Below are 22746 nucleotides of genomic sequence, written 5' to 3'. Positions count from 1 at the left end.
CTGATGAAGAGTTCTGGACAAATCAAAAGCTTGCACATTTTTGTGGAATTTTAGTGGGTCCTGATAAAGGTCTTGCCCAACATCTTGATTATGTTTTTTCCTCACATGGACTAGCACCTTTTCATTTTTATGTACTTTGTGTTGTGCTTTGTTTTTTAAGCAGTTGTCGCTTTTGCGCAGTCCAGCGAGGACAGACTGAACGCACGCCAGACCCCTGAAGGGGGGGGCGCAATTAAAATGACCCACCCCGAACGCACGCTGCATGCCCCTCCTCCTCCTCCTCGTCCTCTCTTCCACGCCTCTGCATTCGCGGCGGCTTTTCCCGTCTTCTTCCAGCAGCAGTCCTGAGCGCGTCGCGCCGTCTTTGCCGGGATCTCTCCGACTGTACCGCAGGGGGCGATGTGGGCACGGCATTGGCTCATTGACTCCTTACGCTGGCGGCGTGGGGAGGGCTCCCCGGCTCTTCTCCTCCCTCCTCTTTTCCTGCGCTGCCGGCGTATCTCCGTATTCGCCGCTGGGGCGCGAGGGAGCCGGGAAGTTTCCGGTGCCATTGCGGGGCAGGACTTGCTGCCGCCGGCGCTGGGAGAAGCTGTTGGCGGCGCTTCTGCTGCTGATTCTGCCCCTCCGCCCTGCGACCTTAAAGCCGGCGTCTGGGCTGTGCCCGATTCGTTTCTAGGTGGGGTGAGGACAGGCATCCCCCACCCCTTTTTATTATTATTTGGAGATCCCTCTTGGAAAGTGTTGCAGATGCCCTGCCTAGGTGGGGTGGGGTGCGGGGGCTTTGCAGAAAACTTTGGGGAAGTGGCGGCGACTCGCCCTCCCTTTCCCCAAAGAGCTCTTCCCTTCCCCCGCTTTCTTTTCCTTTAAGAGTCTGGCAGCATCTGGAGAGAGGAAAATCAGTGTCTGGTGCTTTCTGTGCCTGGCGGGGCTGTTCTTCCAGTGGTAGTAGCAGCAGCAGCCAAGCAAGAGAAAAAGTCCTTTCTGATGCTCAGGGTCTCTCTCTTTTCTTCCCTTCCTCTAGGATGGCATGGATTTAGGCAGCGACCCCTGCAGCAGCCGCTCCAGCCCGGAATCCAGTTCCAGCAAAGTGACCCCTTGCTCGGAATGCAAATCTTCCCCATCCCCTACCAGCCTAGACTTGGCTGCTTTGGAGGACTCGGAGGAAGAAGAGGACGAGGAGGAGGAGGACTTCCAGGTGTACAACAAGAGGAAGGTGATTGATGTGTGGGAAGAAGAGGAGGAGGAGGAGGCCGGGGGCTATGCCCGCTGCTATACCAAAACCTCCCCTGCCAGGAGGAGTTTAGCACAGGAGCTGGAAGAGGTGAGGAGGACCCGCCTCGCCGCCCCTGCCATGCCGCCCCCGGCTCCCCACGGCAACCCACCTCCTCAGCATCACCCGCCCCCACACCACCCCCTGGACCTCCGGCACAATGCCAACGTGGTGCCTTCCGCCCGCAGGACTGGACACAAAGGGAGCGGGGGCTCCACAAAAGCCCCCCGCCTCCAGAAAGGCCAACAGACCCTGGGCACGGGGAGCAGGCTCAGCAACGGGGGGCCGCTGGTTTCCTTCCAACCCTTGGAGAACTCTTCAGGAGGGACTGGCTTGAAAGAGCAGGAGACTCAGCTGCCCACTATGGACTGGGAAGCGCTGGAGAAACACCTGGCAGGCTTACAGTTCCAAGAGCAAGAGATCCGGAGCCAAAAGGGCAACTACACCTCAGTAAGTTGGTTCCTTGTCTTCTCCCTCCCCCCCCACTCCCCACTTTTAAACCTTCCAAGACATGTCTGAGGAGGGAAGTGTTAATGCCATTGGAATTATTAGTTAGGAAGAGCAGACAGTGAGTCACTTCCCTCCCTGAGGGAAGGCTTTTTTATTATTATTCCCATAGAAGGCAATTTGCAAATGGGCAGCTGTGGTTACTTGGATTGGGATGGTTTGTCCTTCTCCCCCCTCCTCCCTCCAAATATGTCACCAGTGATGCTTGCTGAGAAGCTGCATATTGTGTGTGTTTTGTGTATGAGAGAGAGAATAGCTCTCCAACTGCTGTCCGTGGGCTCTTTGTTCCGCAAGGGAGGGGAGTTGCTTGACTCTGACCTGGCCTGGCCTTGAAGATTAGGAAATGAGGAGGAATCTGTGTGACAAGAGGGGGGGGGGGGTTGAGCTACTTCCTGTTTCTTATCGAAGGGACACCTGGCTGCATTCAGAAAAGCCAGACAGTGTGGGTGGCATCAAGAGAGGAGGAGGAGGAGGAGGAGGAGGAGAGAGCAAGAAAACATAAGCAGGAATCCTAGCCAAGCTGGTATATGTCCCACTGTGGATTTGCCCCAGCGAAAAGGGTTTGTACTATTTAGATGCATGCTTTCCTATGTAGCAGCTGCCTTCCAAAGATACAGCACTAGTTGTTTGCTGCTTCTTTTTTTAATGTGCACCTTGGCCTATTAAGGATGCCTCGTTTAATCTCGCTAATGACTATGCAAACATGACAATATGCTTGTCATTTTGATAATTTGCCTTGGGCTGTGACTTGAGGATCCAGAGTCTTCCGGCTTCTGGAGATTGGGTGCAGTGCACTTTGACTGTAGGGCAGGAGGGTAAGTAACTTCATTTTGCAGCGTAATTGGCATAGCTCCCTCCAGCAAGGGAAGGGCAAAGGATAGGAAAGGAAAGGGGACCTGTATTGTTTTTCCCCTGGTAGAACGGAACTGGCACTGAAGCGCTTCCCAATGTCACCTGTCTCTGCTTTTAATAGCTGCTATGTAGCTGGCCTTTTTCTTAGCATCCAGCTTTTAATACAAATATGGGGTGGGGGGAGGGGTTCATTTCATTCAAGGAAAAAGCCATGTCCTCCTGAGTTGAATTTCACTATGCCTTTGAAAAACAAAAACCTATCAGATCTAAAGTCAAATGATATAGCTGTGTATCCCATCGTTTTTCACTCAAACAATAAACAGTGTGAGGTTTAGATTGAACAGTGGGAGATGCTGATGACGCTGCATTTTAAGTATGTTCTAGTTTTGGGAACTGTGTTTTGGAAAAGACTATTTTGCTTACAGGTAAAAGAATTTAGAGACATAATTTAAGGACCGAAATGTCTGGTTTTGTATGATGCTGAGGCATGATTTCCTATGTTGTTCTGCAAATGGACTGCTTCCCACCAGCCAGAGTTGTGGTGGTAGATGTGTCATCTGCTTTTTCACTTTTTAGATGAGTGGTTGTTTGCTAATGAGTTGGGGCAAAAAATGTTCAATTCATTTTTACTGGTATCCTGACTGAGAATTTGAACTCGGAGCTCTAGTGGTAAAAAGGCCCTCCATTGCCTGTCCTCAAGCATTAATGAATTGTGATTTTTATGTGAGCGCATTCACCAAAATGTATCATTTTGAGGCTTACTTGGATTTTTAGTCTGTATTATAATGAAGAAGGCCCAAGATAGGTTGCAGCAACAGTCTGAAATTCTAATGATACAACTGTGTGTGAGAGAGAGTGCTTCATAAAACCCCAACCTGGTTTAAAGGTCCCAATTACATTATCTTCCCCCAAGAGAGTTTACTGAAGCTCTAATTCAGAGGTTTAACATCTAATCCTATGCATGTTTAGGCAAAAAAAGAGAACATAAGTTATTGGGTGGATTAGAAGTGAAATAAATTAAAATGTAAAAGTCCTTCAGCTCCCAGCATTCCCTACATTGCCCTGGCTAGCTGAGGCATGCTGGGAGTTGCCAGACCCTATTCTGTGTATACATGTGCTTGCGCCCTTAGAAACTGACAGGATACAGTCATATTATGTGACTGTACCACCACAAATTTTATGTAGGGTGCTTCTTCTTTGAAAAGACCCCTTCATCCTAAAAATTGGCAACCTTATAAAAATGAACTACTTCCAGGCTAGAAGCCTTGTTTTGAATGGTGCGTTTCACTTTTTAACACAGAAGCACTTTCAAACTATGAACTTTAAGGTGGTTCAGACAGGATCAGTCCTGAACAATTGAATCATCCTTGAAACTAGAATATTCTAAGGCTGGTTCACACATGTAAAAGCAATGGTAATACTCATTGAGAATGTGTGAGCTTTTTGGGGTGGATGTTCTGTGGCATAGTTTCAGACATCCAACCTCAATTGATAAGTATTGAGTGATACAGATGCATGTGTGAACTCATCTGTATAACACTTCTTGAAGATGCTCAGTCTTTGATGAGATTTTTTAAAATGTATTACATTTCTGTACCGTCCAATAGCCAAAGCTCTCTAGGCAGTTTACTACAATTTAAAACATATGCTGATATATTCCCTTCAGCTATTGGGCAGTATAGAAATGTAATAAATAAATATATTTTTGGTCCTCCCATTTGCCTTTTGATGCCCCCCTTTTGACTTCAGCCCTTCCCACCACCAGAATGCATCCCTGAAGTTTTTTGTGAACCGCCCAGAGAGCTTCGGCTATTGGGCGGTATAAAAATGTAATAAATAAATAAGTAAATCATAAATAAGGATTCTCCAAAATGGAATTGAGCCCGAAAAACCGAAAGAGATTCAACACTCTTGATTTGCTCCCTAATGATATACTTTTTTATTAAAAGTTATGTGTTGATGCTCACGCAGTTCAGTCCTACATATGTCTACTCAGAAGTGCAACCCAAATCATATGTTTTAGCATTGCTATTCAGTATTGTTTATGCACTGTACATTTTAATTTTGTGTGCATGATTTCAATTGTGCTTTGAAACACTTTGGGTGTTTTCAACAGAAAAGCAAAATAATAATATTGTGCAGGTGCAATAATCAGAAGATTCTTAAGCCATATTCCTATGCATGCTTAAACAGGAAAAAAAAGTCCTACAACTCCCAGCATTCCCCAGCCAACCAGCATAGGAAAGATATGATCCTTTTGAGATGAAAGTCCAAGCCATACACATAATTTCTTTACATAGGGTTTCTGCTGGCAGTACTGAGGATCTATCAGTGTATCACAGAAATAATGTGGCTGCATCATCGGACTACAAATAGAAGGTGGATATATTGTTATAAAAAGGGGATAAGATGGTTTTGCCATGGATCCAAAATGTCGATATCAAGTACATTAAGGATCTGCTAATTTAAAACAACACTGAATTCTTCTACCATTGGTCTCGTACTCTTCTGAATAATACAAATGCTACATGAGCCTAGTTACATGTCTTACACAACTTGGCAAGTTCAGTTTCATTTTGTGTTTCAAATATTTTCCTTTTAACATTTTTTTCTTAATTCTCTTTCCCAAACATGCTAGAGCAAATCTTTCCTTGATTTACTTCTATTCAATCTCACTTGGATGTCTTGTGAATTTGAAGGCTTCTTCATAGCATATACTGACCTTCCCCAACCTGGCTATGCATCCTGGGGATTATGGGAGTTGTAATTGAAAACATTTGGAGAGTACCAGGTTGAAGAAGGCTGTATTATGCAATTCCCATAGAAAATCTTAAAATTAATCCACATAGACTATAAAGGGTAGAAGATGTATGTGCAAACTGTTGTATGTTCATACTTTGAGAAACTGCCATCAATAGCAACTTCCCAACCTAGGAATGCGAAGAAATTTGCATGTAGGACCATCACATTATAAACTACATGTGGTAATTGGTCAAATTCTTGTAATATGTAAAGCAACTAAGTGTTTTGAAGTGGTTGTAAGCAGTAAAACATCTTAAGTGAAAATCTGTCAATCAGCAACTTCCAGTAAGATTTACTTTATCATTTCTCAGTAATATTACAATAAGTAATACTTTTATTTTAGCATATGGCTGGTATCTCAGATCCCCTGCCTTTCAATATGTTCCAGGGATTCACCACTGTATCCAAACTATGTTTACAGGGTATAGAGATTTTTAGAAACTTCGTAATGTCCATTATTGCCAATGTAGGAAAAGCCATCATAGATCTGATGCAGGAGCTGTGTAGGCTTAAATGGGGCTTCTGTGTCACTGTTGCCAATGCTGTTGATGCACATCTGCATCAGGTTTCCACTTAAACTGGCCATTCAGTTAAACTGGCCACAATCTGGAGGAGTCACCTTCATGGGGGTGCTTATTGTGACTTTAGAAGATGGTGTCCTTTCTTCCTCTTCTTCTGTAAATATCAGCTGCCTGTTGGTGCTCTCATGACATGTTGAAAGCAGCTCCCATCATCCCCAGCCAATACAACACGTCTGAGGGCACCACATTGGGGAAAGCTGACCTATTTTATTTATTTATTAAGACATTTGTATCCCACCCTATATAAGAAGGATTTCAGGGCATGACCCCATGAAACTGATACATATCCTCCCCTATCAATTATTTTGCTATTTGCTTTATCATCTGTCTCGCATCATCTACTTTGGCATCAGATTCCGTTATTATTTCCTCCCCATTGGGAGCACTGGTGATCCTCTGCAGTAAGAATATGGGCCTTGTGCTTTCCAATAGTTCTATCATGACTAAGTTTCACAGGCCTCTCGTATTTCAGGCCTCTCCCATTTGTCATGTCTTGTATCAAGCTCCAGCTGAAACGATTTGAAGGGCATAAGCACAACCGAAGAAGAATTAATGCTGTTCTCTCCAATGACTGTGAGGAAAATAGTCATGTTTCTTTTTCTAAAACCACCTGTTCCTACCCTGCCTCCCCAGCTCTCATTTTGGGCTGAAATATGTGAAGGGGAAAATCAAGAGAAATGCCAGAGGCATCAAAGGCAGGAAAATTAAACAAGGGCTATTGGAATGTACATTTAAACAGATATATGAATGGGTTTTTTTGATATATTTTTTTTAAAAAAAGACTACTAGAAGGGCACCTTTTTACTTTCTTACTGGCTGTGTAATTGTGTCAAGGATCTATGTAGGAGAGCAGAAAAGGATCCCTATTCATTCTCTCATGCTAGTAAACATCTGACTTCTCCTGATTATAAGTATCCAGAGTGAGAGCTGGTACTGACTATGCACTAGCAAAATTCCTGCTGTCATGATGTGCAGGGTGTGTATGGAGGGAGACGTTGATTATTGCCAGGATCTCTATGGACTGATCCCTGTCAGCGGGGACAATGTTTCAGATGAGGCAGACGTTAGGATTTGGGACTGAAAAACCCGGGAAAAGTGGACTGAAAAACCCGGGAAAAGTGTGGGTGCATGGAGGGTAAGTTGAAAGCAAGCACAACATCATGGCTGATCACAGAGAATATCAGATAAGGCATCCGCCTTAGCCTCCAATTTCCTGGCTTTGTGGAATTTGGACCAAGGTAAGAAAGTCTTATCTTCTGGTCTTTTAAACTTGCAGTTTTTTCTGATGATTGAATTCCATTCCATACCCCTCTTCTGAGTGCCCCCCCCAAAAAACACTTAGCATTCAATGGCCACTGAGCATGCTCAGTATACATTGAATTGTTTGGGTGGTCCATACCCCCATCATGTTTTCCCTAAAGTTTTGTTGTACTTCTGCAAACCTTGGGGTTCCCCCAAGCCTGCTGATTCCTCCCATTTGTCTGTGGATGGTGCCATTTTGGCTACTTAATTATCCGCACTGAGTCAAGGAGTTCACTTTTAGTATATAGGATATGTACTGATGGGAGGAAACATTGCAGTATATTCCCACCCACAAAGATAAGTCGTCCAGTTCATTGCTGCAGGCAGTTTGGTACAGGAGCCTTGTAATGCTGTTCAGGCCTCTTAGCAGGTGAGTTTCAGGAATGGAGAAAGATAAAGGACAGATGCCCTTTATCTTCTCTCTCAGGCTCCAAGGATTTCTCCTAGCTGTGCAATATAGCCTCAGAAGGCTGCCAGCTCCAAGAAAAACTATTTTATAGATATATAGGAGGAGACACACTGTTCTGGAAATGGGAAATGCATCCCCCCCAAAAAACCCTCCTCCCGAATATTTTTTCCAGGTACTCGAGAAGTTAATTTCCCCCTCTTCCTCTGCTCTCCATTTTCTGGTGGAGGGGTGTCTTTCAAACTGACACAAACATGCTGTCTCTCAAACTTCTCTCAGCTATAGACGTGATGTCCTTCTTACTCCTAAGCAAGCATGCAGGGGACTGACCTGTTTAGAAGTACAAATGTTGCTAGTGCTTACTTCTGAAGAGAAATGCTATTTGAAAGTGCTGCTGAGTGATTCAGCCCTGCTTCCATCTGAGCCTTGTCCAGCTATAGCTTGCCCTGCTTATTATGACTAGATATGAGTGCACATGCAGATGTTTATGTATAGAATGCTATTTGAAAGGATTGCTGAGCAATTCTTTCCTGCTTGATTCCAAGTAGACATGGTACACATACTTCTAAGTAGACATTCTTCTGTCAGTTAATTGGTAACAGTGGAATGGGATGTATGTGGATATTTTTAGCTGTACCCACTTTTGCCTTTGGCACTGCCCACTACTTGTGGAGTTTCTCCAAAATGCCATCAGACCCTGGGCTGAAAAGGGTTCCTCACCTCAGCAATAGCAGAAGACCACCAAGGAAGGCATGAGGCAGGCCCCCCTAAGCAGAGAGCTCTGGAATCTGGAATATGCCTCAGAAAAGGTCCTTTCCCTCAACAAACATTGATTTGGGGCATCCAAGAGGACCCATTGAAGATCTTAAAGGTCTGGTCTCAGGCTGTTCTGGCAATCTGTCTGCAAGAAGGACTGTGTGGGCCAGCTGAATGGCACAGTTCCTTCCCACACCAGAAATGGAAGGGGCATAGGAAAGAGCCAAGACATTCAGCATACCCATGTGATTCCATTATAGAGGTTTTTGCCAGAGCTATGTAGGAGTAAACAATGGGGAAACAGCTCCCATGGCATTCTGCAAATATGCTAATTGGAACATTAGTTGCCAACTAGTTCTTTTGTTGTTGTTTTAACCATATGGTCTTGGGGCATCTGGGTTGATGCTTGAAAGGAAGTACCAGTTTCGTTTTCTCATTCCCAAGAACATAAGGTGATAGGGTACCAGGCAAGCATATAATTTGCTTGTTTAACTGGGTGACATTTTGGACTGTATGGCTTCTTGATACCTTTGAGCTCAATGACCTGGTTCAGAAACTCAGCGGTATCTCTCTTTGCTTGTTTTTTAAGATACGCATGTGTCCACCACTGTTATTTGGGAGGCGTGTGTTGAAATGTTCTGGTTCAGATCTCATGTCAGCCCCCTTTTTAGGACTATTGTAAGGATGAGTGAGAGAATGGCTGGGAAGCAATTTGAATGCTTAAATGCGTTACATAAATGCTAAACAGAAAATGCTGAAATTTAATAAAATAGCATTTTTTCCTAGTATTATGCCACTTGTGTGGGATGTTGCATGTAAAATTTGACCTCTCACAATATGTAATAATGGCAGCTCTTAAACTGAAGGAGGAAATGCTGGTTGGGGACTCAAAAACAGCAAATCAAGCATTCCTCAGTTATGCCTGTTATTTCCTTTTATATTGTACAAGTGAATTGAATACTAGTCTCTTTCCTGCTCTGCTGCCTGTGCTGGAAGGAGATTACAGTTCTTCGTGTCCCTTTGGCAAGATTCCTTTTACCACTTAATCTGTTTCTTCTACAACAATTGTAGCATCCTGGCTCCAGTCTGGAGGACAAGCAATTCCTTTTTTGTTCAGCTGCAACATATAAATCACCTGGAGGAGGAATTTATGAATGGTAGATTTGTCAGTATGGAACAGACTTGCATTTCTCTTCTGTCTATACATGTTTCAGTATTTGGTGTAGTATGGAAGGGTTGTTAGAATTTGGATTTATTTAATCTTGCCAAAGGGACATTTGTCACATTTGTTCTAAGTAGTCCTGTTCACAGTTAACAAATGTTATGATCATGCATGTTAAACTCGTTTGTTGATGCAACAGTTTAAGGGGTTAAACAATCTGACATGGTTAGCCATACTTCACATTTTGGAAACAATCAAACACAAAGTACAAAATTATGCATGGTGTGGAGAATGTGGATAGGGAGACATTTTTCTCCCTCTCTCAAAATATTAGAACCCGGGGTCTTCCCATGAAGCTGATTGGTGGGAGATCCAGGACAAATGAAAGGAAGTACTTCTTCACACAGCGTGTAGTTAAATTATGGAACTCACTACCACAGGATGTAGTGATGGCCACCAATTTGGATGGCTTTAAAAGGGGGTTGGATAAATTCCTGGAGGCGAAGGCTATTAATGGCTACTAGCCCTGATGCTTGTGTGCTATCTGCTATCAAGGCAGTAAACCTGTGTATCAGTTGCTGGGGAACATGGGTAGGAGGGTGCTGTTGCACCGTGTCCTGCTTTGTTGGTCCCTGACCACTTCGTTGGCCACTGTGTGAACAAAGTGCTGGACTAGATGGACCCTTGGTCTGATTCAGCAGGTGCTTATGTTCTTATGCACAAAAATTTTGGAGAGGAAGGGAGGCGCAAAACAGGTGGACCAGAGTATGCGCGTCATAGGTTGTACCAGACATAACATAGGGAGCGGACACTAAGGGCCAAACTAAATGTGCAGGGTAACCACATATTTATTTATTTAATTTACTGTATATCCTGTCTTTTTTCCTCCAAGGAACCCAAGGCAGTGTAAATAATCCTCCTCCTCTCCATTTTATCCTCACAACAACAACCCTGTGACGTAGGTTGGGCTGAGAGTCTCTGACTGGCCCAAAGTCATTCATTGGGTTTCCATGGCTGAGTGGGGACTAGAACCCGGATCTCCCAACTCCCAGTCAAACACTTTAGCCACTACTCCACACTTAAGCAATTGATTAAGATCAGTGAAGTGCAGTGAAATAAGGAAGGAAAGGGCAACTGGTTCATTCTCCTTGCAGCTAGAAGTCTAGCTTTACATCCACATATTTGACCAGTACATCTTAGTTAGCCTTTGGGGTGCAGTGCTAAGCAGAGTTTCGTGGAAACAAGCACTATTGAACACTACATATTTCCAAGTAAATACACTTAAGATACTACACTTGATCTTAGCCATTAGTTTACAGGCCTGGTCCAGGACGCTTAATTATTGGCTTCGGCTGAACTTGTCCTAATGGTTTACTCCCCTTGGTTCTGGAGGATCTTCATGAGAGCATTTGGATGAAGACCATCACTTTAAAACTTTAGTCCTCTGGTTTATCACCACAACATTTATTAACTCTGGGGTTGAGCAAAGCAAAAGATGTAATTAGACAATGCCTATATGATATTGGACAACAGAACAATTTGGCCACTATAAGAAAATTTTGTCCATAGTATGACTATTTTCCATCCCACCTTTTTGACACATTGGTATCTTATTTGCAAAACTTAACTGTTTTAAAATACAGATGAGCTTTTACTTATGCAAGACTGAATATACTGCCATCAGCTGTACTTGAGGGCCGATTTAAAAGAATCCCATTGGAAAACCTTATCTGCCCATGTGGAGATGGCAGTATCGAAACAATAGCTCATGTATTATTATTTTGTACTTTTTATAGAGACTTGAGGAAAGAGGTGATCACTCCACTACTGTTATCTATTCCAGGGCAGTCAGTTATTGCTTCTGTGTCTTTCCTTCTCGGAGACCAAAATTAGCAGGTGACAGCAAAAACTGCAAGATTTTTAGCAGGTGCTATCAAAATAAGATCTACCATCTTATCAGACTCTTAATTTCTTACAGCTCCTTTGACTGAACAGAAGTTTATTTGTTTTATTTACTTATTCCTATTTTATGTGTAAAGACTTGTATTAATTCTGGAATTTGTATTTAATGTAATTTTTTTAGAATGCAACTTGGGTAATTTTGGTCAGGTACAATCTTGCTTTTATTCTTTTGTACATCTCATTTCAAATGCTAAGGCCTGTGGCTGATGCAAATAAAGGAATTCATTCATTCACTAAGATTGCACCGAAGTCACCGTCAATTGAGTCTACGTACGAGGCCCAGAATTAATGTAAGATTATGTTGTGCATTTAATTGAAACTCATCCAAATTTAAACTCTTTTCTACCTGGGGAAGTTTTTAGCAATTCAGTCTGGAGGTTATGCGAAGCCCTAGGTTTGCCTTAAGAAGATTCAAGTTAAATTAACATGACATTGAAATGAATGCTCAATAATGTGACAGTGCAGACATTTGGTTCCTTCATATTTGGTTCCTGAAGTCATTCTGATGAGCCAGCAGACTTCTAGCTGCAAGGAACTTATTTAAAAGATTTAGTAGAAGGCAGAGTAGTCACATTATTAAATTCACCAGAAGTAACACTTGACCTGCTGCAGATGCAAAAACTTTCCATCAGCAAAGCCTCTAAACCTTATTCCATGTAACATCTGATAGCTGGAGAGTAGGATTAATGGCGGTATACCACAAAGTGTTAACAATAATGAGTTGCTAGCTGGCTAGTTCTAGGATACTCATCTTTTCTTCAAGGGCTTTGACAAAGGCAACTCCCATCCTCTGTTTACCTGGATTGAACCAGGGCTGGTTTCAGATTTGTGTGTGCCCTTAGGAGAGGTCTTTCTGGTAGACCTCTCCATATAACAAAGGGCCTGGCAGAAGTTACTTGATGGCAGTGAAAGAGCTGTGATCGGCACTGGATGTTGAGTGTGAGCTACTGGTTAAATTTCCCATAGTGTCCTGATCAACACTGTGGGCAATTAAAATGGCAGCTTATGCCATACTGTGAGGTGCAGGGAATCCAGGGCAGGTAACAGCATAGCGGTGGGCCTTGCCAGGGCATTTGGGCCAAAGGGTGTTGTGTGCTGATACTGGGCCTGGCTTGATCTGAGGCTGGGGCTTAGTCTAGAGAGCTACCCATGGACTGTGTTCAATCAAGCCATGAAGCTCTCTTCAGGAACTGAAAGCAGTGGAACGTGCAACACTGGGCCATGTCATTGGAAGGCAGTAGAAAGCTTTTGGATTGGCCAGGCCTAGTATAAAAACATTAGGAGCCTATCCTCCCCTCGCCTGGACACAACACAGCAGGACCTCTGACTGCTGCATGTCAGACTCCAGCTCTAGTAACCAACTTCAGGAACTTTTGGTTGGAGAACCCAAATAATACTGTGTTTTTATGTTGTAAACCAGTTTGAAGGCATTTTTGTGAGAAAACGTGCCTTTAAATATAAATAAAAACAAATCCAGGTTTAGATTTAGGTACAATAGTCTATGGTCGCAGCCTAGACCCAACAGCAATGCTCTTGGCTTTGAACTTTGCCAATGGTTGCACAAAAAGTAGTATGAAATCTATTTTTTGAGAGCTGCCCAGAGAGCTTCGGCTATTGGGCAGTATAAAAATGTAATAAATAAGTAAATAAATTTTCACTGTAATCATCATCATATGTGATCTTCATGTTAAAAGCACGAAGCACTATGGCAACTTTTTTCTCAAATCCCTCCAGCTACTCACAAAGCCTGTCAAATTCTCCAAGACCTTTTCTTTACTTCAGCAGCACCCCAAAAGCCATGGAGCAGTTTTTGGCTCTCTAACTTTGTTTTGCCCAGAATTTCCTCACACATCTTCCTTGCCTGAAAGCTTTTTGCAGTCATCTCTGGAAAATTTCCAGAATTCCTTCTCACCTTGTCCCTACTTAAGTCTATACATATGCTTTGAAACACTTCAGTGACTTAAAATATCCTGCTTGAGCTTCCACAAATCCCCTTTCTCTCAACTGCTGAACATCCAAGATGTTCCAGAAATGTTTTGTTGTTGTTAAAAACAACAACCGTGTTATCACAATGCCCACAGCACAGGCGAGTTCAAAGAAATTCCAGTTTCTATGCTGTCAATTTAAATCCATCCCTGTTATGTAAAGTACAGGTGTAGGCTTTATTGTATAGCATTTTCTTACTAAAATTATACCATGTAGAATTTTTAAAAATATATATGATAGTAACATATTGGAGTCTTTAAGATACGATCATGTAGCAGGTACAAACCTTGCAAGGTTAAAACTACATTATTATTATTATTATTATTATTATTATTATTATTATTTATATAGCACGATTATTGTTCATGGTGCTGTACATAGTAAAACAATAAATAGCAACACCCTGCCAAATTGGCAAATGAAGCTTTTTTTTTAATGAAAATGAGCACATGGGGCTGGTCCCTGATTTAGTCAGAGCAGACTCACTGAAACTTAAGCATAACTATGAGCTCCATCACACCTACACCTTTGCCCTGCTTTGCCTCATATTATCCCCCTTCGCTTCCATAGTATGTGGAAGCCTGAGGACTTATACCTGTGCACTTTGACATTTCAGTCGTCCTTACACCTCTCCGCCCGTTGATCTCCTTTGTACCTCCCCGTTCAATTTATTGGTTGTTGGAACTTGGAGAACTCCTCCTCCATTGATCATGAATTTAACTGGTCTTACTTCCTAGTAAACACACATAGGAACAGGCTGTTGGCAGAAGTTTCAACCAGTGCTTAAGAGCGCAAACCCTACAAGTTTTCAATGAAGTTGCAAGCCTTTTTTCCTGTCTCAACTTGCGTAGGATCGCACTCTAACTGCCTGCATGTTTACTCAGAAGGAAGTGCCACTGATTAAGGCTGCAGTTCTATTGCACACTCATTGGGGAGTAAGCCCATTGAACCCAAAGGAGTATTATTATTATTAATCATTTTTATTAATACTTCCGAGTAGGCCATGCATAGGATTGCATTTGTTACAGTGCAATCCTACACATGTCAATTCAGAAGCAACTTTTCACTGCTGTGGACTTCTTGTGTACCCTTCTTCATCCTTCCCCCCTTTTCCTCTCCTGCAACACAGTTTCGTCAGCAGTACCGCCCCTTGAGCACACACCCACAAAACATCATATTGAATACGGCTAACAATACACATTGTGCATTTCAGGTTTCTTGAGCCTCTCAGCCCAAGGATTGAATTCAATTTTGGACAAGCTTTTGGGGGCTGCATTCCAGTGGTGGGTGGGGCCAAAGGCAAAATAAAATGTCAGCCTATTTTAACTTAAAGCTCTTACAAACAGTAACTAAGCATTAGGAGAGGCATTTCAACCTTTTAGAATGGGGAAAACACACACACACAAAAGCTGGGAAACCACCAACATTTGGTGGTCAGGGGGAAGGGAGAGGGCCATCGGGGCAACCCTGGAAGGCCAGATTGGGACCGCAGGTGGGCTGCATATGGCCCATGGGCCTAAGGTCCAAAATCCTTCACGTATGCATTTTAAATGAGGTCTTACAGTATTTGTATGTGAACTGCTTAAAAATTGTATTAGATTGAGCAGTACCCATGTACAATAAAGAAATAAATGGTAAAGTATAATTACATTAAATAAAATAAATGTCTTACAAAGGGGAAACCTGTATTAGGCTGGGGCATGCTTTGACTGTGCACAAAGGCCTTATATTTTTTATTGGGATTAAATATATGTTACACAAGAAAACCAATCAGAAAAGGATGTGTAGTAATTACGCCACAGACCTTTTGGTCTAACTGCACAACTTAATAGTCCTCATCACACAACATCTGTTCTTTTGCCATTTACAGTTTTCCTGTTGTAAATATTTACTGCTTCCTTTTTAACACGACATGCATATTGTATGTTATTATTCCTGTTTATCATATATACGAACAGCAATCTCAATTCTCCATGTGGCAGTCGTTATGTAGCAAAAACAACATCAACTCTGCACACAAAGAAGGTTCTACTAAACTTGGGGGAACTTTGAGGTTTCCAGAATTTCAAGAAAACTTTAGGGGAAATACCCTCATTGGGGAGAAGGGCAGCACACTGGAGAAGTACTTCTGTACTAGAAAATATAACAACAGCATGATCTAGCCAAAGTCAGGCCTGTTTAAAAAGTTTTTAACTTGGTTGGATCATGCTCATAATTATTTATACATTTATGCCTTTTATCATACCAGCTCTTTCTTCTTCTGTTCACACAATCACTATTCCTATGCCAAGTTCACATATGCAGATGAAACAAAAATTCCTTCTGGACTGAGCTGCCATGCTAGTCAGCATAATCCCCAATAAACATAAAAAGATATGTATGTGGCGACTTTGGTGGCTTGACATCTCCAGCTCAACTTAAAAACAGAGCTGCCCATGCTGCTGAACACACTGCATGTCAATGAGGGATGAAATGCAACTGAAGCAGGCCATTAATTATATTTTTTTTAAAAAATCCATTTTTAAGAGTTGTTTATCAGACCTATTTCCCTCCAAACATATTTAATGTTCATTACTTTGCAGCTATTCCTTGGATATAAACTTGTAAGAACTTAAGAAATGCCATGCTGGATCAGACCACGGGTCCATCTAGTCCAGCACTCTGTTCACACAGTGGCCAACCAGCCATCGGCCAAGGATGAACAAGCAGGACATGGTGCAACAGCACCCTCCCACCCATGTTCCCCAGCAACTGGTGCACACAGGCTTACTGCCTCGAATACTGGAGATAGCACACAGACATCAGGGCTAGTAGCCATTGATAGCCTTCGCCTCTTTTCCAAGCTAACCAATCCCAGTTGATGTAACCTTCTCTCATGGGGGAGATGCTCCAGCCCCTTAATCATTTTAGTTGCCCTTTTCTGCACTTTTTCCAGCTCTATGATATCCTTTTTTAGGTGTGGTGACCAGAACTGTACACAGTATTCTAAGTGTGGTCACACCATTTTTGTTGTTTATTCATTCAGTCGTTTCCGACTCTTCGTGACTTCATGGACCAGCCCACGCCAGAGCTTTCTGTTGGCTGTCGCCACCCCTAGCTCCCCCAAGGTCAAGTCTGTCACCTCCAGAATATCATCCATCCATCTTGCCCTTGGTCGGCCCCTCTTCCTTTTGCCTTCCACTTTCCCTAGCATCAGCCTCTTCTCCAGGGTATCTTGTCTTATAAAGGCAGTATGATTCTGGCAGTTTTATTCTCAATTTCTTTTCTTATAATGCCTTCTTGCTTGTCTTCTTTACAGCTGCCACACACTGGGTTGACATTGTTCTACTGCAGCCTTCTCCTCCTGGAGCCCACCGGATGTGCTGGACTGCAACTCCCATTGTTCCAGCCAGCATGAACAATTAGAATCATGGGAGTTGCCGTCCAGCGCATATGAGGATGGAATTTAACAAGTGTATTCTTCTTGAGAAAAATGTGATCTAGGAAGGTAACAATGAAGCACAGATTACTTAGACATCCCAGGATAAAATCCTGCTGTAACCCGGTATGATCCAGCAGATGAGATCACAGGTGCAACAGAAACTTCCATTATATGCAGGAATGGCAAATGAGCTGGAAGAACCATGAGCTCAAGAAAGCCAAATCTAACTGTGAATTGGAATGTTTCTAGTTATTTAGATTGCAGAAAGAGAGAGAATCTGTAGATTTTCTCTTTCCTGCCTCCCTCTGCCCCAGGTCAGCCCCACCTTCATGATGACCAGGTAGTATAAATATCCATTTTTTGTCATTGCAACATAACATTTTCAAATGATGTGGCTGAACCAAAAATAAAAGATTACTAAAAATATGCAGGGCTACATTTGAGCCTACATTGCTCTCAACTTTGCTCGAAGTGTTAAAAATTCTCAGCAATGCTTTCATTGCTACTGGGAAGCTGAGATGCTTCAAATAGGACTGTTTAAAATGACAGTTTCTAGATGCATGGGGAAGAGTTGATGGGATTGTCACCTTTGTGGGATAGAAGGCGGATCTGCCATCTGCCGGATTGGTGACATTTGGCATTGAACTTTAAGAAAGCTGTCCACCCAACAGTCGAAATCTCAGAGTTTTGCCCTTGTGTCTCTTGAAATTGATAAACTGTGGGCTGACTGATATGTTATAGCATTGGTGTCAGAATTGCTTCCTTACATCTTCTTTCCATTTCATTCTGCTAATAGTTGGATAAAATGCCTATCTGGGCAGGATCCATGATATGATTTCTTCCCAACCAAATGTTTCCCTCTCCCCCAGTCAGAAGATACTTGGACTCTTAACATGTAAAAGAGCGCACATTCTCACCCTTTTGATGTGAGTGGAATAGGCCACATGAACAAAATACACATGGCTACTCCTGTCACCCATAGCTCCTAGGGTAGTATCCAATGTTAGTCCTACGTTGATCAAACCCATTGAAATGAATGGGACTTAATTTAGTTGTGATTAACAAGTCTCATTTATGGGTCTACTCTAATGTAGGACTAACATTGGATACTATCCCCAGAAGTTGCATGGCTCCATTTTGTGTGGAAACATGAACCTTCTAAACTTGTGGCATTCTTGGTTCCAAGATGCTTAAGTATGATAGGTAAGCCACTTATTGAATATTTATTCCACTTCTGCCAACTGCAACCTTTCAGAAGAAACATTATTCCTAACATTTCATGGGAACAAATGTGAAGTAATACCATTCAGCAGTGGAAAAACTGCTGTCGTTATTTCATTTTTACTGGCAACTCCAAGTTTTTAGCTTACATTAGAAAGAATAGCAAACGTGTCATTGCATGATTTATTATACTCCGTAGTGGGTGTAATAAGATCATTTTGTGTGAATAGGAAATAACCCCCTCACATTCTCAGCATCAGTAATATTTCTTACAAAATCAACATTAGCCTTAATAGGTTTAGTTTCATTCTTTTTATCGTTTTTCCATGGATTGTAATTATAATCAATAGACTTGATATTTTCTGAAAATGATACATGTGCGAAAACTGCAGGAACATTTAAAAAGGTGAAGTTGATATACTTATATGATCTTTTCCATAATGTAAGTTTGTCCACAAGTAGCCAAAGGCAGCCTTTCCCAACCTAGCGCCCTCCAGATGGTTTGGACTATAACTCTGAGAAATTTTGATCATTGGCCATGCTGGCTGGGGCTTATGAGAATTGATGTCAAAAACAACTGGAGGGCACCAGGTTAGGGAAAGCTAATCTGGAGGATATTTATTTATTTATTGGTTACATTTATATACCACCCCATAGCCGAAGCTGTCTGGGCGGAGTATGATAGAGTAGGTCTGCTCAGCTTGTGACCCACACCGCTGAAAATAGGCAATCAGCCACATATAGGAACTTCACAGTTTTTCATCTTAAGTGGGGGGAAATATGAACTTAGATTTTTTAAAAAAGACCTACTAGATCACATTAAAGGTACACCTAGTCCAGCATTCTGTTTTCCACAGTGGCCAGTTCGATGCTTCCAGGAAGCCTATAAGTATAGCATAAAAGTAACAGCCCAGCTCCCCAGTAACTGGTATTGGCATACTGCTTCTAAATATTGAGGTTCTATTTTATTATCCTAGCTAATAACCATCAACAGACCTCCATGAGTGTGTTGAGTACAGTGATGTAGTGGAGCCTAAGCTCTCAGTGATGCAGCACTGGCATTTCTTTATTAGGGATGCTGATGATGTCTGCCAACCTGCTCAGAATTCCTTGTTCCCTCTGAGCTTAGCTTACAGCATGGTGGGGCTGGGGAATGGATTTCCCCACCAACCTAATGTTGTAATACAAAGTATTTTTGGGGTGCCATGTTCTCGAAAGCGTAATTAACAGCCATTAGCTTTATCAAAGACCTGCTCCTGGCAGAGATGATCATTGCTAGAGCTGGGTTGTTGATATGGGCCAACACAGCTCCCTGAATTTTTGGACTTTCCTTGATGGGGCACAGCTAAAGGGACTGTCAGTATGAGTGCATGCCCTTCAAAATTTACCAATAAATCACTGGCTGAATCATCAACACCTAAGGTCTTCATTGAGTCTTGTGACAACAAATTCCATGCATTAATTATGCACTGTATGAAGACGTACTTTTTCCCCCTTTGGTCTGCCCTGAATCAGCTGGCAGTTTCCTGGGTGATGCAAGTCATGGTAGGGAGAGAAGAGAGAGATTTTATTCGTAACCAAGATAAGTATTTCCAGAGAAACCCTCTTAGCTTCTGTTTCACATGTTTCACTCCTGTCCTCTGTCATTCAAAACCCGTATCACTTTGAGAGTTTTCATGGTTATAAGAATTCATCTGAAGGATACCATTTTCCCCTTCTTCCTTTTGGTTGAGAAATGCATTGTGTTCATGGCAAAAATTGAAGTATAGAACAGAATAGAAGTAGGTGCTGGGTGTATTTAGCCTAGAAGAAGTAAAAATGAACTCTCATCTCTAAACCGTAGGGACCTGGTTTAAAATATTGAATCTAAACCTTTATTGCCCATAATAAAGGGCAGAAAACAACTATTTCCAAGCCAAATCTTAGCTCCTAATGGGTAACTCTTTCACTCCCTTTGCCCGATCTCTATCCCATTAGCTGTTTCAAGTTGGTGAGTTTTAGAGGAGGGGTAGCTAGCCATGTTGCCACCTTTTCAGGGTGGGTGCTTGTCCCTTGTACAGCATCATCCACTGCTTCCTTACCACTGCCATACATGTTATCAGCCAACAAGGTAAATATTGAATGTCTTTCTCTCGCCATTAGAAACCTGTAAACTTTTAATTTAATTCCATTTAGCTCATTATTGTTATTATTATCATCATCATTATTATTATTACAAGCTGGCATGAGCACTAAAATTACTCCATTCCCAAGTCCTGCTCCAGTGTAAGATTAATTGGAAGGCAACTAAGATTAGGTGCGTTTTTTTGTCCAGCGTGTCTCAATACGGAGGAATGTGGCCACTGAATTTAAGAGCACACACCTGATTTAATCTGGAGCTTGTTGTAGGAGGAGGTGCTGCACTTTGGCCACTTTTCAATCAGTTCAAAGGTTGAATAAGGCTGGCAAAGTTCTGCCTTTATTAAGGTATGTCCTGCTCCGAGAAAAGAAGTCTTTGGAAAAATGTCTATAGGTTGCATGCCATATAAACTTGCATGTAGCAACAACATAGGTCCTTTAGACATTGTTATAAACTTTTAGCTCATTTTATCTGCATGCTCAGCCTATTTCTATTGAAAGTTATACTATTCTGTGTTAACTATAACACTTATTATAAATGGATGAGCATGGCTACATAAGCATACTCTGCAAATTGCCTATTGACTATGCAATATGGCTGCAAATCAGTTGACTGTACTTCATCATCGTTGGGTAAGTGACAATTTCATATAGTATATAGTGAAAGATGGTGCATTGAAGGATAGCTTGATAAAACCATTTGAGTTTCATCTACAATAATGTCATCAAAATTTAGTTTGTGATAAGGAAAATGGTTTCGCTTATTACTGAAATAACTGTGGGGCAAGTAGCTATGCATTACATTAAAACTGGAATATATTTTGCAAGGAAAATATAATTAATCTTCAGTCTGTTTTCTGAAAGCGGACAATAGATACCCTTGGCATATCAATGTAAAGACAATGTAAATATTTTCACTCAAGTTAATGGTTTGGTATTGTACCCTTTCCCATCTCTAGCAGACGAAAGGTTATATTTATATGTAATTTGAGATAATTTTATAGCCTGATGACTTAAGGAAATGTCTGGGTTTATTAATGCTTGAGTTTAAATGTGATCAGATAAGTCTCATTACAACAATGACGAAACAAAGCAAAAATAAAAAGTCATTCAAGGTTTTTATGTTCTCCAGCTTCGATAGATTTGTACTAACTTTTGTTGCTCAAGGAATTAGATGTGATATTTAGAGATTTGAGGCACTCCAGTCTTAGCTACTAAAATCTGTATTGCACTTGTTAAATATACTCTTTACAGCTGTGGTCAATAGATCTCCGGAGATGGAGCTTCTTCCTAAGATGGTGTTCATGTATCAACAAATTAACAAAGTCCTCCCTCATCTTGGATAAGTTGAAAAATTATAGCCTGTTTTCCGTTTTGCCATTTGGGGCCCATGCGATTTAATGCATAGTGGTGCATCTTGAATGAGCTGGACTTTCTATACCCAGGCATGAGCGCATGGCTCAGTATAGACACAACAAGAGTTGCCCTGGTTTATAATCTGTGTATATAAGGACGCTGGAAGTGTAATTCTGCTTAATCTTTGGGAGCTTTCAGTAGCGCTGATGTGATTGACTTCCAGATTTTTCTGGACTTCCTGGGTAGGACACTGCTTGGCATATTTTCACCCCTAGCTGATGGGGTGATGGCAGAGAGTATCACTTAGGGGCACTTACTGCTCTACCCTCCCAGGTTTTTGTCCTGTGGGCACTCCCTGGTCTTTGTCCTTTGAGTACTTGTCCGGAGTGCTCTTTATGCAGTTGTTGGCATGGCTTGTGTGTCAGTCTAAGTGATGTGTTTTCAGGATGCATTTTAGAGCTGTTTTAAGAGTAGCTGTGGGAAGGGAGTTAAACTTAATTGTTGAAATTTAGATTTTTTAAAAATTATTTGTTACAATTATTTGTTATTGCAATTTAGTGTTTTTTGTTTTGGGTTTTTTGCATGTTCTACACTGCTTGGGGAGATCTCTCTCTACTCCTTGGTGTTTACAATCTAAAGTTTAACAGTGAAGGGAAAAATAGAGGGAGGAAAAGAATGTGAGGGACACAACTAACAGCAGATGGTGAGCAAATACACTTATGTGTACTTAAGCTCCATTATGGTTGGCGTTGAACACTTAAGGAAGGATTTTGCAGAAAAGGTGGCTTTTGAGGGCAGGGAGAAAGAGAGAAAAGTAAGAATGTGTAATATTCTGGAAGAGAGTTCCAGATGTGGTATAACCTGTATTTTTTTTTTTTTTTTTTTTAGTAACTTGTACAACTAAAATGGTTAGGATTTATAATGCTTTCAGTCGGCATACACAGTACAAAACTATTATTTTTTACTATGGAATGCAAACATTAGTATGAAAGTGAGGTATTAACTTTTAGTCTTGCAGCAACATAATAGCCTACAAAACACCTG

The 22746-nt window shown here is 41.8% G+C and overlaps 1 protein-coding gene and 1 pseudogene across 2 annotated transcripts in view; one reads left to right on the top strand and one right to left on the bottom strand.

The window, feature by feature from the left end:
* Positions 1-619: 619 nt before the first annotated feature.
* The window catches only part of SCHIP1 (schwannomin interacting protein 1), a 111158-nt gene continuing 89031 nt past the window's right edge, over positions 620-22746 (top strand). For both annotated transcript variants that reach the window (XM_063132033.1, XM_063132032.1), the window contains exons 1-2: positions 620-676; positions 1022-1720. In XM_063132033.1, the coding sequence (XP_062988103.1) occupies positions 1028-1720 (693 nt within the window). In that variant the 5' untranslated portion in view covers positions 620-676; positions 1022-1027. The remainder of the gene's footprint in view (positions 677-1021; positions 1721-22746) is intronic.
* LOC134402314 (translin-associated protein X-like) overlaps positions 5771-22746 on the bottom strand; it is a 47735-nt pseudogene continuing 30759 nt past the window's right edge.

The sequence above is a fragment of the Elgaria multicarinata genome, chromosome 8 (assembly GCF_023053635.1).
Source record: "Elgaria multicarinata webbii isolate HBS135686 ecotype San Diego chromosome 8, rElgMul1.1.pri, whole genome shotgun sequence".
Taxonomy (NCBI): Eukaryota; Metazoa; Chordata; class Lepidosauria; order Squamata; family Anguidae; genus Elgaria; species Elgaria multicarinata.
The sequence above is the reverse complement of the archived record's forward strand: the minus strand, read 5'-3'. Positions and strand labels throughout refer to the sequence as shown.